The sequence below is a fragment of the Zonotrichia leucophrys genome, unplaced genomic scaffold, assembly GCF_028769735.1.
Source record: "Zonotrichia leucophrys gambelii isolate GWCS_2022_RI unplaced genomic scaffold, RI_Zleu_2.0 Scaffold_185_95245, whole genome shotgun sequence".
Taxonomy (NCBI): domain Eukaryota; kingdom Metazoa; phylum Chordata; class Aves; order Passeriformes; family Passerellidae; genus Zonotrichia; species Zonotrichia leucophrys.
This window is the reverse complement of record NW_026992390.1, coordinates 42,182-62,161: the sequence shown is the minus strand read 5'-3', so window position 1 is coordinate 62,161 and position 19,980 is coordinate 42,182. Positions and strand designations below refer to the sequence as shown.

Genomic DNA, 19,980 nt, shown 5'->3' with positions numbered 1-19,980 from the left:
TGGGAAGCCATCGGCCCCAGGCCCTTGGGGAAAATATATTAATGACAAAACTCTTCATGCCAGCGGAGCCAAGGCAGGGGCAGAGGAAAGGGCAGAGCCAGGCCCAGGGCACAGGGCTGCCATGGTGATGGCTGTGAGGTCACTGCCCCTGCAGCAGCCTGGCTGCCCTCAGCAGAAATTCTGGCCAGAAGCCTTGTGAGGGCACCCAGCACATCAGAGAACCCACAGAAGAGGAATTCTGTCCCTGGGGATGAGAGGGTTTCACTGGGTCAGGCTGCACAAAGTTCCTGCTCCTAGAATGGGAATTCGTGTGATGGGAAATCCACTTCTCTGGAATAACTGTTGCAGTTTTGTGCCATTCTTATAATTGTAAAATATTTCCTCCTTCTTACAAATGTAAATCCACCCTCATTCAGTTTAAAGATATTGACCTTTCTTCCGTCACTGCAAGATTTGGGAGAAAATAACTTTGATCACTATTTTTCCATTTTCACAGACTTTGGAGAGGACACAAAATCTTCCAGGATGGAGGCCTCATCACATAACCAGGATGTAGAAGCTGATAGCCCTGGGGTCAGTGGGGCAGAGACTGAGGACAGAACAGGAGTAGCCTGGGAGGCATGGAAGGGTGAGATTCTGGAGCTTTTCTTCATAGAGGATATAAGCATGAGAAGAAAAAAATGGCACCAAGGGCAGCTGGGAGGCCCAGACTGAACACCATAGGTCATAGGGACCTTCCCACTTTTTGTTGACTAAATTCCACACCCGAACCTTCGCTCGAGGTTGATGTGCGTCATCTGCAGCCTGCAACAAGAGATGGTGATTCAAAATGACAGGATTATTTGAGTTCTGTGGCACAGTGAGATGACTGATTGTGCACAAAGCTTTTGCCAACCAACTGTGCGTTCCCCGTTTTTGTTTTTGAAGAACCTGCTTCAGAGTACCATGAGCGCATTCTACAAGAGCTTTACCAGTCGGAGAATGAGGGATACCAAACTTGTGCAAGACACCCCACAACTGCAGGAACTGCCGCACCTTTTGCGATGTGTAAGCAGGACCATTGTCGGTTTTCACAGTAGAAGGTATGCCCAGAATGGCAAAGGCCTGCCTCCAGTGGGCGAGGACATCACGGGCCTTCTCCCCAGTGTGAGCCGAAGCCCACATCGCAGAGGAGAACGTGTCCACAGTGACATGCACATACTTGAGCCGGCCAAACTCAGCAATCTGGGTGACATCAGTCTGCCAAAGCTCCAAGGCCCTAAGGCCTCTGGAGTTTACCCCTGCCAGCAAAGGCAGAGCAAGTGCATGGCAGTCATCACATGACTCGACAATGTCACGAGCCTCAGTTGGCGTCAGCTGAAACTGCTTCTGCAGGGTATGTGCATTCTGGTGGAAAAACCCATGTGATGCCTTGGACTGCACGAGTGTATCAGGCTGAGGCGCTACCACCGCTGGGTTAGCCAACTTGTCAGCCCTCGCATTACCTTCTACTATAAAAACTGGCAAATCGGTGTGACTCCTCACATGCAGAACATAAAATGGATGAACTCGGGCCTGAATGGCACACCACAAGGTCTTCAGTAAATGAAACAAGGCAGGATTACTGACCTCCTTCAAAACCGAATGTGCGACCCAACCGCTGTGCGATGTCAGCCACATAGGCGGAATCCGTGACCAAGTTGAAAGGTTCCTGGGAAAATTTCTCAAATGCCATGACAGCAGCCCTCAGTTCAACCAATTGGGCTGACCCATCCTCATGGCCTTCCAGAACCTGCCACTCAGATCCATCCCTCCAGGTGACAATGGCCTTTCCCGTTCTCCCTGAACTGTCAGTGAAGACGGTGGGTCCTTGCACGGGTTCCTGACTATTCTTGGGCCGCAAAGAAATCTGTGTGGATTTCGCCATATGCAACAGCCTATGGCTGGGCAGATGATAAGTGATCTGCCCTGAAAAATTTTCCAGAGCACTCTGCAGGGACACACTGTTTGCAAAGCTCCAGTCAAAATCCTCCCGTTGCACCGGGAGTATGATCTTTGCAGAATTTGCACCCATCAATAGCAAACACCGTTGCCGGCATTTGATTATCAAGAGAGCAATCAGCTCAAACGATGCAGTTGCCGTTCTCTGCCGCTGATGGGGCAGGAAAACACATTCCAAAATATGCAAGGAATCGAACCTTGGCCAATGATGCCCGTGGGATGCGAATCTGCAGTGGTGATGAACACAGTGACATCAACGGAGGGATCAATGCCATGAACTTAACAAGCCAAAACAGCTTGCTGGACCACCTCCAGCGCCTTACGCGCCCCAGGGGTCAGTGTGCGAGGCGACTTTAGATCAGAGTCTCCTTTCAACAAATCATACAGAGAAGACAGCTGTGCGTCGGTTAGCCCCAAGTATGGACGTAACCAAGTGATGACACCTACCAATTTCTGAGCATCATTCAGTGTCTTCACAGAATGCACAAATTGCACCTTCTGGTGACGGATCATCCATTCCAGAATTTTGATCCCCAAGTACTTCCAAGGTGGTTGTTGTTGAACCTTTTCTGGAGCCACCTGCAGTCCATGAGCATGCAAAGCATCGAGCAACTGAGACTGAATCCTCAGCAGCTCATCCTGGGTGGACGCAGCTACCAAAATGTCATCCATATAATGATACAGACATGCATCAGGAAACTGCTTGCGAACTCCAGACAAGGCAGGAGAATTCTGCATGCTCTGGGGCACAGTCCTCTATTGATATCTCTGTGCGAGCTCAGCCTCGTTAATCGCTGGCACTGAGAAGGCAAACTTCGGTCTGTCATCGGGATGCAAAGGAACTGTAAAGAAACAGTCCTTCAGATCCACAATGAGGACCGGCCAGTCTGCCAGAAGCATGGTAGGCAATGGCATGCCCACCTGCAATGTTCCCATGCTTTCCATCACGGCATTACCCTTTCAGAGGTCTTGCAACAACCTGCATTTCACAGATTTCTTTTTGATGCAAAAGACAGGAGTATTCCAGGGACTGGAAGAAGGCTCCAGATGACCCTAGTCCAACTTCTTCTGCACCAGATTCCGAAGGGCTTCCAATTTATCTTGAGGGAGGGGCCACTGCTTCTCCCAAACAGATTTGTCCACCAGCAACCGAACATGAGGCGTAGGACACTCTGCGCCCTTCATTGCAGTGGCCCACATCAAAACTCCATCCTGTTGCTCACCCCGCAGACAGACAGAGCATCCCTCCCCCAGATGTTGGCAGAAGTAACATGAGGCCTGACCCAGGCCGTCTGTCCCTCCGGATTCGTGACCAGCACGGGCCACTGGCTCACGTAGCATTGCGCTGTTCCTCCCAGGCCCACGACAGACATCCCCACTGGATCCAGGGGCCACTCTGGGGGCCAGGTGGCAAGGGAGAGAACTGTGACATCAGCACCGCTGTCAAGACGCCCACAGAGGTGGATTTCTGATGGTGTCACACCAGGAACAGACAGGGTACACAGCATCTTGAGACAGTCCTTGGTCAGGACAGCAGTCCAGCGAACTTGAGGCAGCCCAGTGGATCCAAAGCCACCAGCTCTACGTGACCGGTCAGCTGTCCTGCGAACAGAGGACTTAAAAGGCACAAGTTGAGCAAGTTGCGTCCCTTTCGGGATTGTGACAGGAGGAGGTAGGTGTGGGGACCATGGCACAAATCTGCCCTGTGAAATCTGCATCAATGAGCCCCAGGTGCACAATGATGCCCTGAAGGGTGGCACTAGATCTCCCCATCAGGAGAGCACTCATGCCCCCGCCCAAGGGATCAAAGGCATCCAGGGGAACCTTGTGTATTTTACAAGATTCTAAGACAGCTGTTGCAGCGGTGCAGACATCCACACCTGCTGAGCCATGGGTGCTGGCTGCAAGCCTGCAAAGGAGACCTCTATCAGCTCCAGGGTCTGGAGAGAAGCTTGTGTCTGCACACGCCCCTCCTGCTACGCACTCCACTTTGCATTTCCTGAGCCAGGTAAAGCCTGGCCATTAACATGAACAGTTGCCTTGCAGATATTGGACATGTGATTCAGCCTACCACACCAACCACATAAGAATATGGGGAATTTGACCTTCTGTGCTTTCTTCCCCCGCTTCTTGCCAGCCTGCGCAGTCCCCTGCTGTGGCCCGCCCTGCGGTGCTCCCCAGACTGGCTGCACAGCGGGAGCCACGGCAGCCAACTTCTGACCCGAGGGGATGATGTCTGCACAGGCCTCCACCATCTGGGAGACAGTAGGAAAACCAGGCAGAGCCGCTATGACCCTCCTACAAGCATCATTGCAATTACACCTCACAAGGTTTGCAATCACAATCCTCTTTGCCACAGGATCAGGCACCTGCCTCTCCACAGATGCAGTCAGCCTTGCTGCAAATGCCATGAAAGATTCATCAAATCAAACCCCTGGACGATGGTCACAAAACGGCTGCCTCTGAGCACCCATTTCCAGGTCCAAACAATCGCTGCAAAGCCCAACGTGTGGCACTGGTCAAGCACAAGGGGATTGAATCCAGCCTGCCCCTTAACATTGGCATAAAGCCCGGTGCCCAACAGCATGTCAGCGACAACCCCACACCTGGGGTCCTGCGGTGCCAGCGCAGCATTCTGCACCACCGCTTGGGCCGCCAAATGAGCCCACTTGGTCTCAAAAACACCAAATTACACAGGGTCAAAAAGAGAATGTGCCACACGATCGAGGTCATGAGGCATCAGCACATCCATAACAACCCTCCAGAGAGTCTGCATAACCTCATCAGACCCCAAACCATGCTGAGCAACCGCATCATGGACTTCCCTCTCCAGCTTATAAAAAAGTGGTTAATGGGTGTTATGAGTAACACCCCTGAGCATAGGGAAAGCCTGGGAATCCCCTGGCAAAGCCACAATACCTGCTGTGTCCTGGTCCTTGGGCCCCACAGGGACAAGAGTAGATGATTTCCTGGGAGCCAGATCAACACCACTCACCGCTGCACCCCCTGCAGCACCGGCAGAGCCAGAGGAGCCTGCTCCGCAACCCAGCAGATGCTGCAAGGAGGCAGGCTCAGACATCTCATCGGACTTAGTTTTGGCTTCTTGCCAGAAACGCTCGGGGTTCCTTGAACACACGGTCACCTGGCACGAGGAAAGTGTCCACAAATTCGACGAGGAGACGCCATGGCCCCGTGAACCCACCGGCCTCCCATTGGCCGTGTCAGCATTCGCGCTAATGTTAAATATCTCAGCGCCCTGCCATGCCGCAGCCCCGGCAGGGGGCGCCTTGGCGGGCACAGGTGCCGGCATGGCCTGGCCGATGTAGGCTGGCACATGTGACTGTGGTCACAGGGGTTTTCAGGATGAAGGAGAGACAAGAATGTTGACACCATGATCAGAAGGCTTGATTTATTATTTTATTATATATACACTACCTTGTAACTATACTAAAAAGAAATAGAAAGGAAAAGGCTTCTCAGGAGGCTAAGCTAAAAATAGAATTGAAAAGAATGAATAACAAAGATCTGTGTCTAGGCAGAGAGCAAGAGCAGCTCTGCCATGAGTGGTGAGTAAATCCAAACATCCACAGGAGACCAATCACGGATCCACCTGTTGAATTCCACAGCAGCAGATAACCATTGTTTACACTTTGTTGCTGAAAGGTCTCAGCTTCAGCAGGAAAAATCCTAATGAAAGGATTTTAATGAAAAGGTGTCTGCAACAGGACAAGACCAGCACGGGGCCCAGACCCCGACATGGAGGAGGGGAGGGGTGCCGAGAGAGGTGCAGTCCGTGGAGCCGCATCACTGCAGAGCGGCACAAGGGAGCCTGGCACAGCCAAATCTACCCCGGGGAACCATCGCCATCCCCCCAATTGGACCCGTGCCCCAGCACACTGTCCCAGGGTGGGGAGAGAGCTCCACATCACACAGAAACTCAAACTTCCTCTTGCCCATGTCTGAGACAGGAGGGGTCCACTGGGAACTCTGAGGGGTACAAGAGCCAGACCCCTGCCAAACTCCTCACACTTTTTCCACTGCACCAGCAGTGATCCCACGTCTACAGTGCAGTCATCAAAGAGGGCCTCCAATGGGCGGACCTCCACGAGAGACCACTCCTTCTTGGAGAATGCCTTTGCAGAGTCCGAAAAGAGCCCTCGCTTTCGGGCCCACAGAAACAATCTCTCAAAATCATCCCAGGAAATAGAACCTGTTTCCACTCCAGGACCCCCCTCCAGAGGTCCAAAACGAGGGAATCCTCCTCGAAACCCACAGAGGTTGCCATCACCACCAGAACAGCATGCAGAGCACCAAAGAGGGGGGACAATAACACCTCACCGACAATCCGGACTCTGTCTCAGCCTAGGCTGCAGTACACCTTGGCAGTCACCAGATGTCACTAGAGGACACGGAAAAACATAAGCGCAAACCGCTGTTCTCAAGGTGAAGGAAAAGAGGGGAAGTTTATTTTCTGACTCCAACATTTATAGTTTTCCAAAAGTGACAGTGGATTGGAGGGTGACAGTGCCACCTCCCGAATGACACTGGTCAAACTAACAGTCCATCAACTCTCTCCTCCTCCATAAAGGAATGCAAAACAATGAGTTATTTACAGAAAGTTTGTGAGAAAGTTCACTACAAGAATGTCAACATCAGAAGGCTTAGAAAATGTTACAAAACCAGGATGACACAAGTCTGGCTAGGCTTGGCCTCTGCTTCTCTGGTAACTGCCCCTGCACCACTGGGGCTCACTTATTTCCTTCCTATGGAGACCACTGTGACACTGCAGGGCATTGTGGAACCAATGGACCATGGTGACACTGCAGGCCCTTGTGGAACCTGTTACACTGTAGGCCCTTAAGGAACCAAGAGGAACATTGTGACCCTGCAGGGTACCATGGATCCAAGGGACCAATGTGACACTGTGGGGCCTCGTGGAACCAAGGACATCTTTGTGGCTCTGTTGGGCCACATGGTCCTAAGGGGCCAGTGTGAAGCAGCGGGGCTTTGTGGAGTCAACAGGCCATTGCTGCATTTCAGGCCCTTGTGGAGCCAAAGAGCCATTGTAATCCTGCGAGGCACCATGGATCCATGGAGAGTATTGTGGCATTGCAAGGCCCCATGGAATCATGGAGATCATTGTGACCCTGCAGGGCCTCATGGAACGAAGGGGCCATTGTGACACTATGGGAATTTGTGGAACCAAGAGGATCATTGTTGCACTACTGGGCCCCAATGGAACCAAGGGCCATTGGACACAGCGAGGCTTCATAGAAATCAAAGTCCTTTATGGCACTGTGGTGCCTTGTGCTTGTGGAACCATGGAGACCATTAGGATCCTTAAGGACTTGTGTAACCAAGGAGCTTTTATGACACCCTGAGGTCATGGAAGCAAGAGAATCATTGTGGCACTGCAAGGCCTCATAGAAGCAAGGAGCCATTGTGACACTGCAGGGCCCTGTGGAACCAAGGGAACACCAAATAGATCTGGCTTCCTTGGCCTCCCAGGGCTCACCTGACAGGTCTGACTGACCTTGGAATGTGGTAGGCCGCTCCCATCTGCCCCTGAAACACTGGGGCTCTGCACTATCTTTCTTATGGAAAAGAACTGTCCACCTTTTCCTGGTATCCATGGCCAAAATTAGTATTCCACCTCCAAATTTCTGTGTATCCAAGGATGGCTCCCAGACAAAAGCTCCCGGGACAGACAGGTCTGGCTGGTCTTTGACTTCTGAGGGCCAGCACTCACCCGTTTTCCAAACACTGGAACAGGCTCTGTGCTTTTCTTTTTATGGAAAAAAATAATCCCTCTTCTCCAGGCAGAAATGTTTTAAATTAGGACTCTGCATTCATAATTTCAAATATCCAAGGGTTGCTCCAAGCAAACCTGCCAGGACAGACAGGTCAGGCTTGCCTTGGTCTCTGGTGGTTGCTGTTCATCAGCTCCTGAAACATGGGGGCTCCGTGGTTTTCTTCCTATGGAGACCAATGTGACACTTGGGCCTTGTGAAATGAAGGGGCCATTGTGACACTGCAGAGCACCAAGGATCCAAGGGACCATTGTGACACTGTGGAGCCTCATGGAACCCAGGACACACCACTGTGGCTCTGTTGGGCCACATGGTCCCAAGGGACCAGAGCAAAGCAAAAATGTGGGAGTTAGCCCAGCTGTAACTCAGACAGATTTTACCTCGGAAGTACTGTGTTGTGGTGTGTTGCAATATCTTGTTTTACCTTCTCCCTTCCCCCTCGCCCCTCGCTGAGTGTGCCCTGTCAATCAGGCTAACATACCAGCAAGGCGTCGTGTGATAGGTGTCCCTAGTCCCTTGAGACCCTGCCCCTTCACCTGGTTGGTGGCTCACCTGTCCCCTCCCCTTCCCCTGTCCTGAGCTTAAAATGTTAATGAGACCATGTGGCCTCCATTCTGTTAGCAGCAGTGGCCCAGTGCAGACATCTCTGTACCAATGGAATAAACATCTGGCAACCTTCTAGCAGAATCCACTCCCTTCCTCTCCACTATCGCCAGAAGCTCTCTCCTGAGGAGAACGGAGTCCTGTCTTGTGCCCCGCTGCACTCTGCCGCCAGCCAAGGTATCTCTGGGGTAAAACACCACAGTGCTGCCTTTGGCCCAGCAGCGAGGGTCAGAACTGGCCTAGGCACCATCTAACTGGTTATATTGGGATACATATTCCAATAGTACTGGGCTCGAGTTTCAAGCCCTAAGAATAATTTGTCTAACTTAGGCTGAGCTTGAGAGTTCCCCCATAAGTCTTTAGTGTTGTTGTGCTAAGTTGTCCACGTTGTCCTCCCGTATTGGTTACTTGTTTGTCCTATATGGTTATTGTTCTGGAGTGTTCTACCCTCAAGTGTATATATTGTTGCTTGGCTTTTATGTCAGGTCTTTGAATCCCACCCCTCGTACTGTTCTCGACTTCTCCATGTTAATTGTTTTTCACCCTGTTACTAAAGTTCTTTTTGGGCAACTTCATTGATCCTGCTTGTAGGATCATCGGGGCTAGGACGGTTGGGATGGATGGAGACCAGAGATCTCTGAAGCCAGGTCTTGGAATTTGTGGTTTATTGCAAAGGGTGTGGGTGCAGGGGCCTTGTTTGGAACTGCCAGCCACAGCTTGGAGCAGGCCCGAAACAGGAGCTCGAAAGAGGCACCCAAAATGGATGCCCGAAAGAGGAGGGAGTTCCCTTTACAATACAATAAATCTTCTTCTGTGCTGCATATTCTAATTTTCACTAACCAATATAGTACAAGATACAAATCTTATAGCATTTACATACAGCCTATAAAAATCATTACATAACAATACTGTGTTACATTCTAAACCCTATAAACTACTCTTTGGGCACCTTCTGCCAAGCTAGTAGGGTCTGCTCTGACCCTTGGACCTGTCTGCAAGCAGAGGGTATTGTTTCATCAAAAGAGGATTACCTTCAGCCAGCCATACCATTGTTTTCCATTTGTTCAGTACCTAAGACTTGGTGTCTCAAAGCTTGCTTTCATTTCAATCTCACTTATAGTTTCCATATTCTCAAAATCTTTTGCCAGGCAATCATATTTATGAGGCTTTCCTGTTTCATCTTCCCCAGCATCTGGTCCTTTTCATTTTCACCACCCTTGCCCTGAAGCTGGGGAACCAGAAAGGTTTGTCACAGCCACCCTCATTGCGACATTTGGTGCCCTAACAGGGACCCTGACATTCAGTCATGTCAGCTGGGGTTAGCTGATGGATAAGGCCAGCACTCCCTGGGATTTTGGATTGTGTCAGGCTGGCAGATTCATCATTCTTTTGAGGGATCTCAGCCAGGATCCCCAGGGACAATGACGGTTTCACCTGTGTAGGATTGCAGGTGGGTTTAGGGAAACACAGGACAATTATTGCCCATTTTGCCACTGTGTTTTTACAATATGCACCCACATCCCTTTATTGATTTGGGGTGTTCCAGTGGCTGTTCCACCTAAGGCAGAGAAAGAGAAAACTGGGCAGCTGGAACTCCAAAGTAGAAAGGTGCATATATGGATGCTTTAAGTTATTTCTCACTGATCATGACCAAATATATTCAAAGAACAAATTGAAATCAATCGTGAAGTGGATCATTAAAAATTTTCCAGATGCCCCTTAGCCTGGCCATCGTCTCTCCATCTTGGCTCCACCACTTCCTGCTACGACAACCTTCTCTTCCACCCTGAATGAACCTCCAGACTGCACCTCCATGACTGTGGGTCACGCCCCCACTTTCAATCATTCCACTTTCACCCTGGGCCATGCCTCCAGAATGCCAGCCCAGGGGTATGCCATCCTAAATCAAGACCCTTCCTCCCCAACACCTGACAAAATGGCAGTGCCCTTTGCCTCACCCTCCAGCAATAATATAACCCCATGGTCACAGATACTAAGCCCAACAGTCGCACTATTTCTAATCCAGATGTTTCTCCTCTAAGTTATTCTTCCTCCTTAGAAAACAGTTTGGATTCCCCAGAGCCACCTCTCCCCTCAATCCCAGAAGATGCCTGGGAAAGGATCCAGAAAGAAGCAGGTAAGGAAGGAGATTGGCAAATAATCTCAAAACTCCTTGTTGCCCCCGTATGTTATGAAAGAAGGGGGCAGAATCCCAGGTATCAGCCATTGGTTTACAGGGAAATCAAGGATCTGTGTAGGGCAGCTAAAGACCATAGGAAGGACTTATCTTGTTTTAATGGCCTAATGAGGGCCATGTTTACAGCACATGTCTTAACCCCCTATGATTTAAAATATATTATGACCATGTTGTTGTCACCTACAGAATACACCCTGTGGGAACTGTTTACTAAATCAATTAATAGCAGACTATGCTAATAATGAGGCAAGGGCAGAATTGACAATCAACCATCTAGCTGGAGAAGGACAACACAGCCTACCAGATGATCAAGCAGCAGGTATCCCCAGAGAAGTATTGGATGATATCAAAGAGATGGCTTTGAAAGCTTTAATCCAGGTATCGGATGGTAGCACCCCCAATTTGGACTACCTTGGGTGGCTGCAGCTAAAGCTTTAGGACAATGAGACCATCTTGGGTGCCTGTTAAGTAAGCAAACCAATGCTACCTCCCTCACATTGAGTGGCCTGCTCACATATGTAGAGACCATCAGACATGCCACCTTGCAGAACAGCGATAGAGATTTTACTCTGGGGACATGGGCATGGCTGTGTAGACTCTGAAGGCATGTGTTGCATGAACCTCTCCAGCCACAGCGAGTCAATCCACAAGAGCATTCAAGTATTGAATAAAGAGTTCAAGAAGCTTCAAGTGGAAAACAATGACTGGTTCAATAAACTCTTCCAAACCTGAGGACTAAAGGGTTGGATATGTCTAGCTAAAACAGGACTATTAATTCTCTTAATGGTTGTTGTTGTATTGTTAATTGTCCCATGTCTGTTTGGATGATTTTAGAAAGTCTTACAAAATTCTTTCCGTTCCATCTTTGTTGTAAAATAGAAAGGGGGAAGATACCCAACACATGCTCCTCATGGACTCCTTGGAGGAGAGAATTGGAGGCCAGGATGGCAGAAAAACCTCTCAGAGACTCAATGTGGGAAGGAAAATCTTTAAAAGTACCTAAAAGTATTCTTAAATCCATAAAGTAACTTAAAAACCTTGAGCATCTCAAGGCATTAATGAGCCCCACTGAATGTCAGTACAAAGCTCTTAAGTGACTCGTTAAAGCAGATAATTGGGGCCATGACTGCACAAACTTCTCACAGAGTCTGTAGCAAAAGGGAAACACCAAGTACCTTAAAATAACTGAAGTACCTTGAAGTAGTAATGATTCCCACTGAGTGTTGTTACTGACAAAGCCTCTCCAGGGCCTAATTACAGTAGATAATTAGAGGCCATGATTGCACAAAGCTCTCAGAGAGTCCAAGCCAAAAGCCAAACCCAAAGTCCTGTGAAAAACCTGCAGTCCCTGGAAGAATAAAGGAGCCATCAGAGCATTTCCTGGCCAAGGCTCCCCAGGGACTCCTTCCAGCAGATCCTTGAGGCCACTGGGATGTGGGCTAGGGGGGGATGCTGAGGGCAGGACAAGGGGCTGACAGTGCCCAGCCTGGCTGGGGCTGTGCCAGGAGGCCCCAGGGCCTCAGGACAAGGTGTCTCCTCCCAGCCCTTGGTGGCACAGACCCTGCTGTGCCCCAGGGCACCAAGACTTGGCTTCTCTTTGTCCCCACCTGTCATCACTGCCTCCAGATCTCTGCTCTGCCAGGGGCCTGGGGATGCTTTCTCACTCGTGTCCCTCAGTGGGACCCATTAAAAGTCCAAGAAACTTTGGAGTTGGATTCTGACTTGGAGTTCTGGAGAGGTTTCTTCAGCTCCCTCTCAGGGACTGATGCTCAGGGCCTGAGCACAAAGCCCCAGAGGCTCATTAAAGTCCTTGTGCTGTGTCTGTGCTGCTGAGCTGGGCTGGGCTCCTGGCACAGAGGCAGCTCCTGGTAACCAAGCAGAGCTTCAAAAGCACATTTCTCCTGATGAGCAGTTCTTTTGCCAGCCCTGCAGGTCTGGGGCACTGCCTGCAGCCACCCCGGGCACAGCACAGAGGCACAGAGAGCTTCAATCAGTCAGGGCTGGGAAGGTGCTGAGAAGTGCCTGGGGCAGAGTCACTGCCAGCCCTTGGCACAGGAACCTCTGGCTGCAGGAAAATGCAGCTGCAGCACCTGCAGTGATCTCCTAAAGCTGGAACATCCCAATGCCTACAGACTCTGTGAGTATAACTCTGGGTATTTCTGGTGCAGGAGAGGTGAAATGCTCAGGAAGGTCTAAAATGCTGAGGGGTTCTGATCAGTCATACAATATTTCCAAGACAAAGATTTTGACAAAAATAAGGACATTTCCTAATACTTTGTACTCAGTTTCCTACTAGTGGAGAATGGCAGGGATTAGAGATAAATATTAAAGTTTGATTATGAATTTTGACAAATTCCTGAGACATCTGAACTGTTACTTTTAGTGATCAATAAGTTCACAGAGATTTGGGGTCTGTCAGTGCTGGCAGGGAGAGATCAGGCACAGGGAAACACCTGCAGGAGGGAAATCTCCAGGAAGCAGAGAGAAGATCAGGTAATGAGAGAAAACAAAACCCAGCAATGCTGTAGCAGGGAGTTTAGAGATGCCCACAGGATCCCCTCCAGTGCAGCCCCTCCCTCTGAACAAGCCCCCTCCCTCCTGTGCCCCAGCCCAGCCTCTGCCCTCAGGGCCGGGGCTCCAAGGCGTGCAGCCCCTCCTGTGCAGGCAGAGCTGCAGCAGAGCCGTGGGGCAGCTCTGCAGCCCCGGGCCCAGTTCCCTCTGCAGAGCACAGGGCTGGGAGCAGCTGCCCGGCCCTGGGGGCTCTGGCAGGGGGCACAGCTGGCTCAGGGTGACGCTGTCCCCAGTGCCCAGCTCTGGGCAATGCTGTCAGGGCAGCCAGGGAAGGAGCTGAATCTCCCTTCATCCAACGCCATCATAAGGACACTTGGGATTTTCCCTGAGATTTCAGTCCAAGCTGGGAGCTTCAATCCAGGGTGCAAACCTGTCCTAGAGCATCTCTGAGTTATAAGATTGACGGGAAAGGCAGAGGTGTTGTGATACAGAAAATGTTGCTGGGTTGGTGAAATGAGCAACATGAGTCCTTGGCTACAATTGTGGAGCTGGGCTGTGGTGTATCCATCTGCTCTCAGCAGTAGGTAGGGGCATTTTAAGGGAAGCATAAGAAGGTGGTCACCTTCCACCTGAGAATGGTTAAAGCCAAGAGAAACTCTGAACAGGTCAGAATGCCAGACCATCTCTCCTCAGTCTGCATTCATCATCTTGACCCAGGGAAATCACTCTGTTCTCCGTGAGGGCCTCAGACATGCTTATGGTTTGATATCCAAAACTACCAGCAGAGACATGGGGGGAGCTTATAAAGAAAACCTCAGAACTCTTAAACATTAAAGACCATGTCTGTGTGTTACAGAGGAGGATATGGGAAAGGGAAATGGCCTTGATTTTGTTTACAGGTACCTTCACTAAGTCTTTACTGTCCTTTCTCCATGAACAGGTCCCCATGTCCAGCCCCAGCAAATGTCCAACAGCAGCTCCATCAGGCACTTCCTCCTGCTGGCATTGGCAGACACGCGGCAGCTGCAGCTCCTGCACTTCTGCCTCTTGCTGGGCATCTCCCTGGCTGCCCTCCTGGGCAACGGCCTCATCATCAGCGCCGTAGCCTGTGGCCACCACCTGCACACGCCCATGTTCTTCTTCCTGCTCAACCTGGCCCTCAGTGACCTGGGCTCCATCTGCACCACTGTCCCCAAAGCCATGCACAATTCCCTCTGGGACACCAGGAACATCTCCTACACTGGATGTGCTGCACAGCTCTTTTTCTTTATGTTCTTCATTGGAGCTGAGTTTTATCTGCTGACCGTCATGTGCTACGACCGCTACGTGTCCATCTGCAAACCCCTGCACTACGGGACCCTCCTGGGCAGCAGAGCTTGTGCCCACATGGCAGCAGCTGCCTGGGCCGGTGCCTTTCTCTATGCTCTGCTGCACACAGCCAATACATTTTCCCTGCCCCTGTGCCATGGCAATGCACTGGGCCAGTTCTTCTGTGAAATCCCACAGATCCTCAATCTCTCCTGCTCCAAATCCCAACTCAGGGAATTGGGACTTCTTGCTGTCAGTGCCTGTTTGGTATTTGGCTGTTTTGTGTTCATTGTTTTCTCCTATGTGCAGATCTTCAGGGCTGTGCTGAGGATCCCCTCTGAGCAGGGACGGCACAAAGCCTTTTCCACCTGCCTCCCTCACCTGGCTGTGCTATCCGTGTTTATCAGCACAGCCACATTTGCCTATTTGAAGCCTCCCAACATTTCCTCCCCATCCCTCGATCTGGCCCTGTCAGTTCTGTACTCGGTGGTGCCTCCAGCCCTGAACCCCCTCATCTACAGCCTGAGGAACCAGGAGCTCAAGGCTGCAGTGTGGAGACTGGTGACTGCATGCTTTCAGAAACAATAAACTGCTGGGCAATATCTGCAAATCACTTGTAATCAAAGTCATCTTTGCTACTTGTTTTTGGCTTAACTGTGGAGGTTCTTTTTCTTTGTTTTATGTTTAAATATAGTCCAGAAAAAATGTGATTGTTTCTGCCATTTCTCTTTTTTTGTTTCTCTCAACTTGCCTGTGGCTACAGACTGTGTCAATGAGGTGCTGCACTCTGGGTGACTTTAAAGGAAATAAAGGACTTCCCAGTAGAGTTTTCTGCAGTGATGCCCTTTTGTTGCCTTCTCTGGGGCTTCAGCAGCAATGTCTGTGTGCAGAGCTGGGGGTAGATCAGCACTGGCCCAGCAGCTGTGCCCATCAGCAGTAGCAGCACTTGGTGTTGCCAGTGCTGCTGCCGTGGCCCTGCCCTGCTGCCCTGGTGGCCCTGGTGTTGCTGCAGGGCCTGAGTGCTCTCAGGGCCGGGCACAGCCCTGGGGGTGGCAGTGCCGGGGCTGCAGCAGGGACAGGCCACGGGCACTGCTGGGGCAGCACTGATGCCTCAGGCCAGGGCCTGGGGGCTCCAGGCTCCTTGCCCAGGCTCTCTCAAGAACACACCCAGACCAATGCTCAGCACAGAAAAGCCTTGTGAGCAGCCCCAGGCTGGCTGTGGGAAGGGTGGGGGCAAACAGCATGGCTGGGCTCTGCAAGGGCCCTGGGGGAGACGGGAAGGAGCAGCAGAGCAGGGGCTGATCCATCCCCAGTGCGCTGCCCAGCCCAGGGCAGCGTCCCAGAGCACCCTCATGGAGCTGCCAACATCATCCCCCCTCTGCAGGCCTGGCCTCTCTCCCAGCTCACACAGGTGCTCCATCCTTGCAGGCACAGACACGGCAGCACTGGCTCAGGAACCCCTGTTTGCATTGCACACAGCAGGGGGAGCATCCCCATGCTGTTGCTGTGGGGACATGAACCTGAGGGAGCACAAATGCCTCAGCCCCTGGGGCCAGCAAGGGCTGGGGGACGGCAGGGAAACCACTCAGCTTTGTCCTGGCCTCTGCAGTCAGCCAGAAAGTTTGTTCCCATCAGCTGGGAGTTTCCTGTCCCACTGCAGATGCTGTTGCTCAGAGCCAGGGCTGCCTGGCAGCCACCCCCAAACTGCCCTGAGCATTTCCTTTGCTTCACCTTTGCTTTCTTTACTCTTCCTGCTACAAATTTCTTCCCATTGCCCACCCCTGTTCCCTGCCCTGCAAACAGCCCATCCCTGTTTGCCCTTTCCTCTCTGGCCCCACTCCCCATTGCAGTTCCTGACTTAGCACCATGGGTACATCCCTTGGGCAGCAGGACCATCCTACAAGTGCTGCAGGAATTGTCTGCAGGCTCCTGCAGTGCCTGGTGCTGCTCCCTTGCCAGAGGCACCCCAGGCCAGGGGGGCACATCTGGGCTGCTGTGTCTGGCTCTGGGGCTCCCTGTTCTGGGCAATGAGGAGGAGCTGCAGAGGCTCTGCAGGACTGACAGGATGGGCTTTGGGGCTGGCAGGAGAAGCTGAGGGACCTGGGCTGCTGGAGCTTCTAAAGTGGAGGCCCAGGGCTCCTCCTGCAACTGCTCCAAGGGTGGTTTCAGAGAATCCCAGAATCAGCAAGGTTGGAAAAGACCTTGGAGATCATCAAGTCCAACCTGTGCCCTGGCACTGCCTTGTGTCCTCTGAGCCTCCTCTCTCCAAGATAAACAACCCCAGCTGCCTCAGCTGGTCCTCACAGGAGTTGCGTTCCAGACCCCTCCCCAGCCTTGTTGTCCTTCTCTGGACACGCTCCAGCCCCTCCATGTCCTTCGTAAATTGGGGGCCCAGAACTGGACACAGCACTCGAGGTGCTGTCAAGCAGTGCTGAGCACAGGGGAAGAATCCCTGCCCTGCTCCTGCTGGCCACACCATTCCTGATCCAGGCCAGGAGCCATTGGCCTTCTTGCCCACCTGGGCACACTGCTGGCTCATGTCCAGCCTGCTGTCCATCAGTCCCTGCAGGTCCCTTTCTGCCTGGCTGCTCTCCAGCCACTCTGTCCCCAGCCTGTAGAGCTGCAGGGGTTGTTGTGGCCAAAGTGCAGGACCCAGCACTTGGTCTTGTTAAACCTCACCTTGCTGGGTTTGGCCTCTGCCTCTATCCTGTCCAGGAGCCCAGGCTCCCAGCATGAGCCCACTTGCTGCCCCTGTGTGCTTCCTATTTCCTTGTCATTCCCAGGATTATCCTGGTCACTTCCCCTCACTCCTGGCAGTATCCCTCTTCTTCCCAGTGTGAGCCTGGGCCCTCCCAGTCATTCCCTGTTATGATGTAATTTGTCTCCAACCTGGTCCCAGTTGATCCCACTTTCATCTATTGTGTTCCCAGTTCTACCAGTTGCCTCTAGTATAGTCCCAGTAACTCCCAGTATGATCCCAGTCTCTCCCAGCAGGGCCCCAGTCAATCACACTTCCCCCCAGTTGCCCCCAGCATGATCCCAGTTCTCCCAGCAGATTCTCCGTGGCTCCCAGTGCAGTACCAGTCACCACCTGCATGGTTTCAGGTACTCCCAGTATATCCCAGTTGCCTGAACATTCTCGTAGTCATTGCCAGGCACTCCCAGTTACCTCAGTGTGGTTCAGCTGCCCCCAGTTTTATCCCAGTCACTGCCAGGAAATCCCAGTTGACACCAGCATGCATCCTGTCATTCCCAGTTCCTCCCAGTGTGTGCTCAGGCAGATCGCAGCATGGGTCTGGTAGCTCCCAGTAACCCCAGTCAAGGTCTATTGACACCCACTATATTCCCAGTAGGATCCCAGTCACTCCCAGTATGATGCCAGTGGCCCCCAGTGTGATCCAAGTTGCTCCCTGTCAATGCCAGCAGGACCCCAGTAGTGTCCAGTATGATCCCTGTGACTCCCAGACTGTCCCAGTATATCTCAGTCACCCTCAGCATGCTCCCAGTCACTCCCAGTTCCTCCCAGTTGCTTTCAGCATGATTCCAGTTGCCCACAGCCCCTCCCAGTCAATCCCAGTATGATTCCAGTCACCCACAGTGTGATCCCAGTCTCAGCCAGCATGGACCCAGCTGCTTCCACTGTGATCCCAGTATGATCCCAGCTGCTGCCAGAATAGTTCCAGTTGTTCCCAGTTCCTCCCAGTATGATCCCAGTTGTCCCTAGAATAGTCCCAGTCCCTCTCAGCATTGTCCCACTCACTCCCAGTTGTCCCCAGCATGGTTCCAGATGTTTGCTTTGTGGTTCCAGTGCCCCCAGTGTGGTCACAGACACTCCCAGCATATCCCAGTTTCCCCAGTGAGGTTCTGGTTACCTCGGAATGATCCCAGTCTTTCCCACTTACTCCCACTCGCGTCTAGCATGATCCCAGTTTCTGGCAGTTGCCCAAAGTGTCGTCCCAGGATGGCCTCAGTTGTGTCCTTGGTCCCTTTAGCGTGGTTGCAGTATCCTCCAGTTGATCCCAGTTGCTCTCAATGTGTCCATATTTTCCTCTGAACATGGGCCCAGTAAGCTCCCAGTACCCCCACAGTCAGGATCCATTCTCACCTGCTGGAATCCCAGTGACTCCCAGGATGATCCCAGTTGCACCCAGTCACTCCCAGTATGATTCCATTCCTGCCCAGAGTGACTCCCTGTCACTCCCTGTGTGAGCCCAGTTGTTCCCAGTCACCTCCACCATGGTTCCAGTCACAGCCAGCACCTTTCCAGTCACTCTCAGTCTGGTTCCAGTAGGATCACAGTCATTCTCAGATACTCCTAATACTTTTCCAGTAACTTCCAGAATGATGGCAGTCAGTTCCAGTATAACCCCAGCATGGGCACCGCTGCTCCCATTATCATCCAGTGTGGTTCCAGTTGCTCCAATTTATCCCCACCCCACTGGGAATAAATCACTGGGTTTCAATCAGTCCCAGCATATTCCAGTTACTCCCAGCCTGTTCCCAATTAGTCCCAGTTGTTCTCAGTTGCTTCCAGCCTGATCCTAGTTGCTCATGGCCACTCCCAGTCACCCTCAGTGCCGTCTCAGATGCTCCAAGTATGACCCAGCATGATCCCAGTTGCCCCCAGCATGGTTCCAGTGTGATCCCTGTTCCTCCCAGTGTGATCCCACTTGAACTCAGTTGTCCCTTGTATTATCCCCATCACTCCCCATATGATCCCAGTCCCTTCCAGCATGGGCCCAGTCATGCCCAAAGTTCATCAGTATAGACCCAGTCACTCCCACTCACTCCCAGTTGCCCCCAGCAGGAGGTCCCAGTTTTCCCCAGCATTATTCCTGTTGTTCCCAGTGATCACCAGTGTGATTACAGACACTCCCAGTATATTGCAATTGCCTTCAGCATGTCCATGGTCCTTCCCATACTCCCCAGTGATCCCAGGAATCTGCTTGTTATCCCAGTATCATCTCAGTCATGCCCAGTATATCCCAGTTGCCTCCAGTATGCATCCAGTAATTCCCAGTTCCTCCAGTTTGCTTGTAGCATGATCCCAATTTCTCTCAGTTGCTCCCAGGAGCCCAAAATGTGATCCCAGTTGCTCCCTTTCAACACCAATATGAGCTTGGTAACCTCCAGTATGATCCTTGTCACATGCCAGCACTCCCAGTATGGTTCCAGTATAATCCCAGTTACTTACAGTCACTCACAGTGATTGGTCAAGTATGGTCCCAGTTGCCTCCAGCTAGATCAACCCAGTCAGTCCCAGTATGATGTAATTTGCTTCCAGCATGCTCCCAGTTGCTCCCAGTATGGGGGACGATGTGCATGATGTGTTCCCAGTCACTCTCACATGCTTCCAGTATTAGTCCAGTCCCTCCCAGTATGATCCAGAGATGACCCGTGTGCTCCCAGTCACTGCCAGTATGAACCAGTTGTGCCCCACATGGTTCCAGTTGCTCCCTTGCACCCTCACTTTTGTTCCAGTCACTCCCAGTCTCTCCCAGTGTACCCCAGTTCCTTCCAGCACATTCCCAGTCACTCCCAGTTCCTTCCAGCCTGATCCCATTTGCTCAC

At 51.8% G+C, this 19,980-nt stretch overlaps 1 protein-coding gene across 1 annotated transcript; it reads left to right on the top strand.

The window, feature by feature from the left end:
* Positions 1–14,064: 14,064 nt before the first annotated feature.
* On the top strand, positions 14,065–14,997 carry LOC135461135 (olfactory receptor 14I1-like). Its single transcript, XM_064738126.1, has one exon. It carries the CDS (start codon positions 14,065–14,067, stop codon positions 14,995–14,997), a length of 933 nt encoding a protein of 310 aa, XP_064594196.1.
* Positions 14,998–19,980: the final 4,983 nt, after the last annotated feature.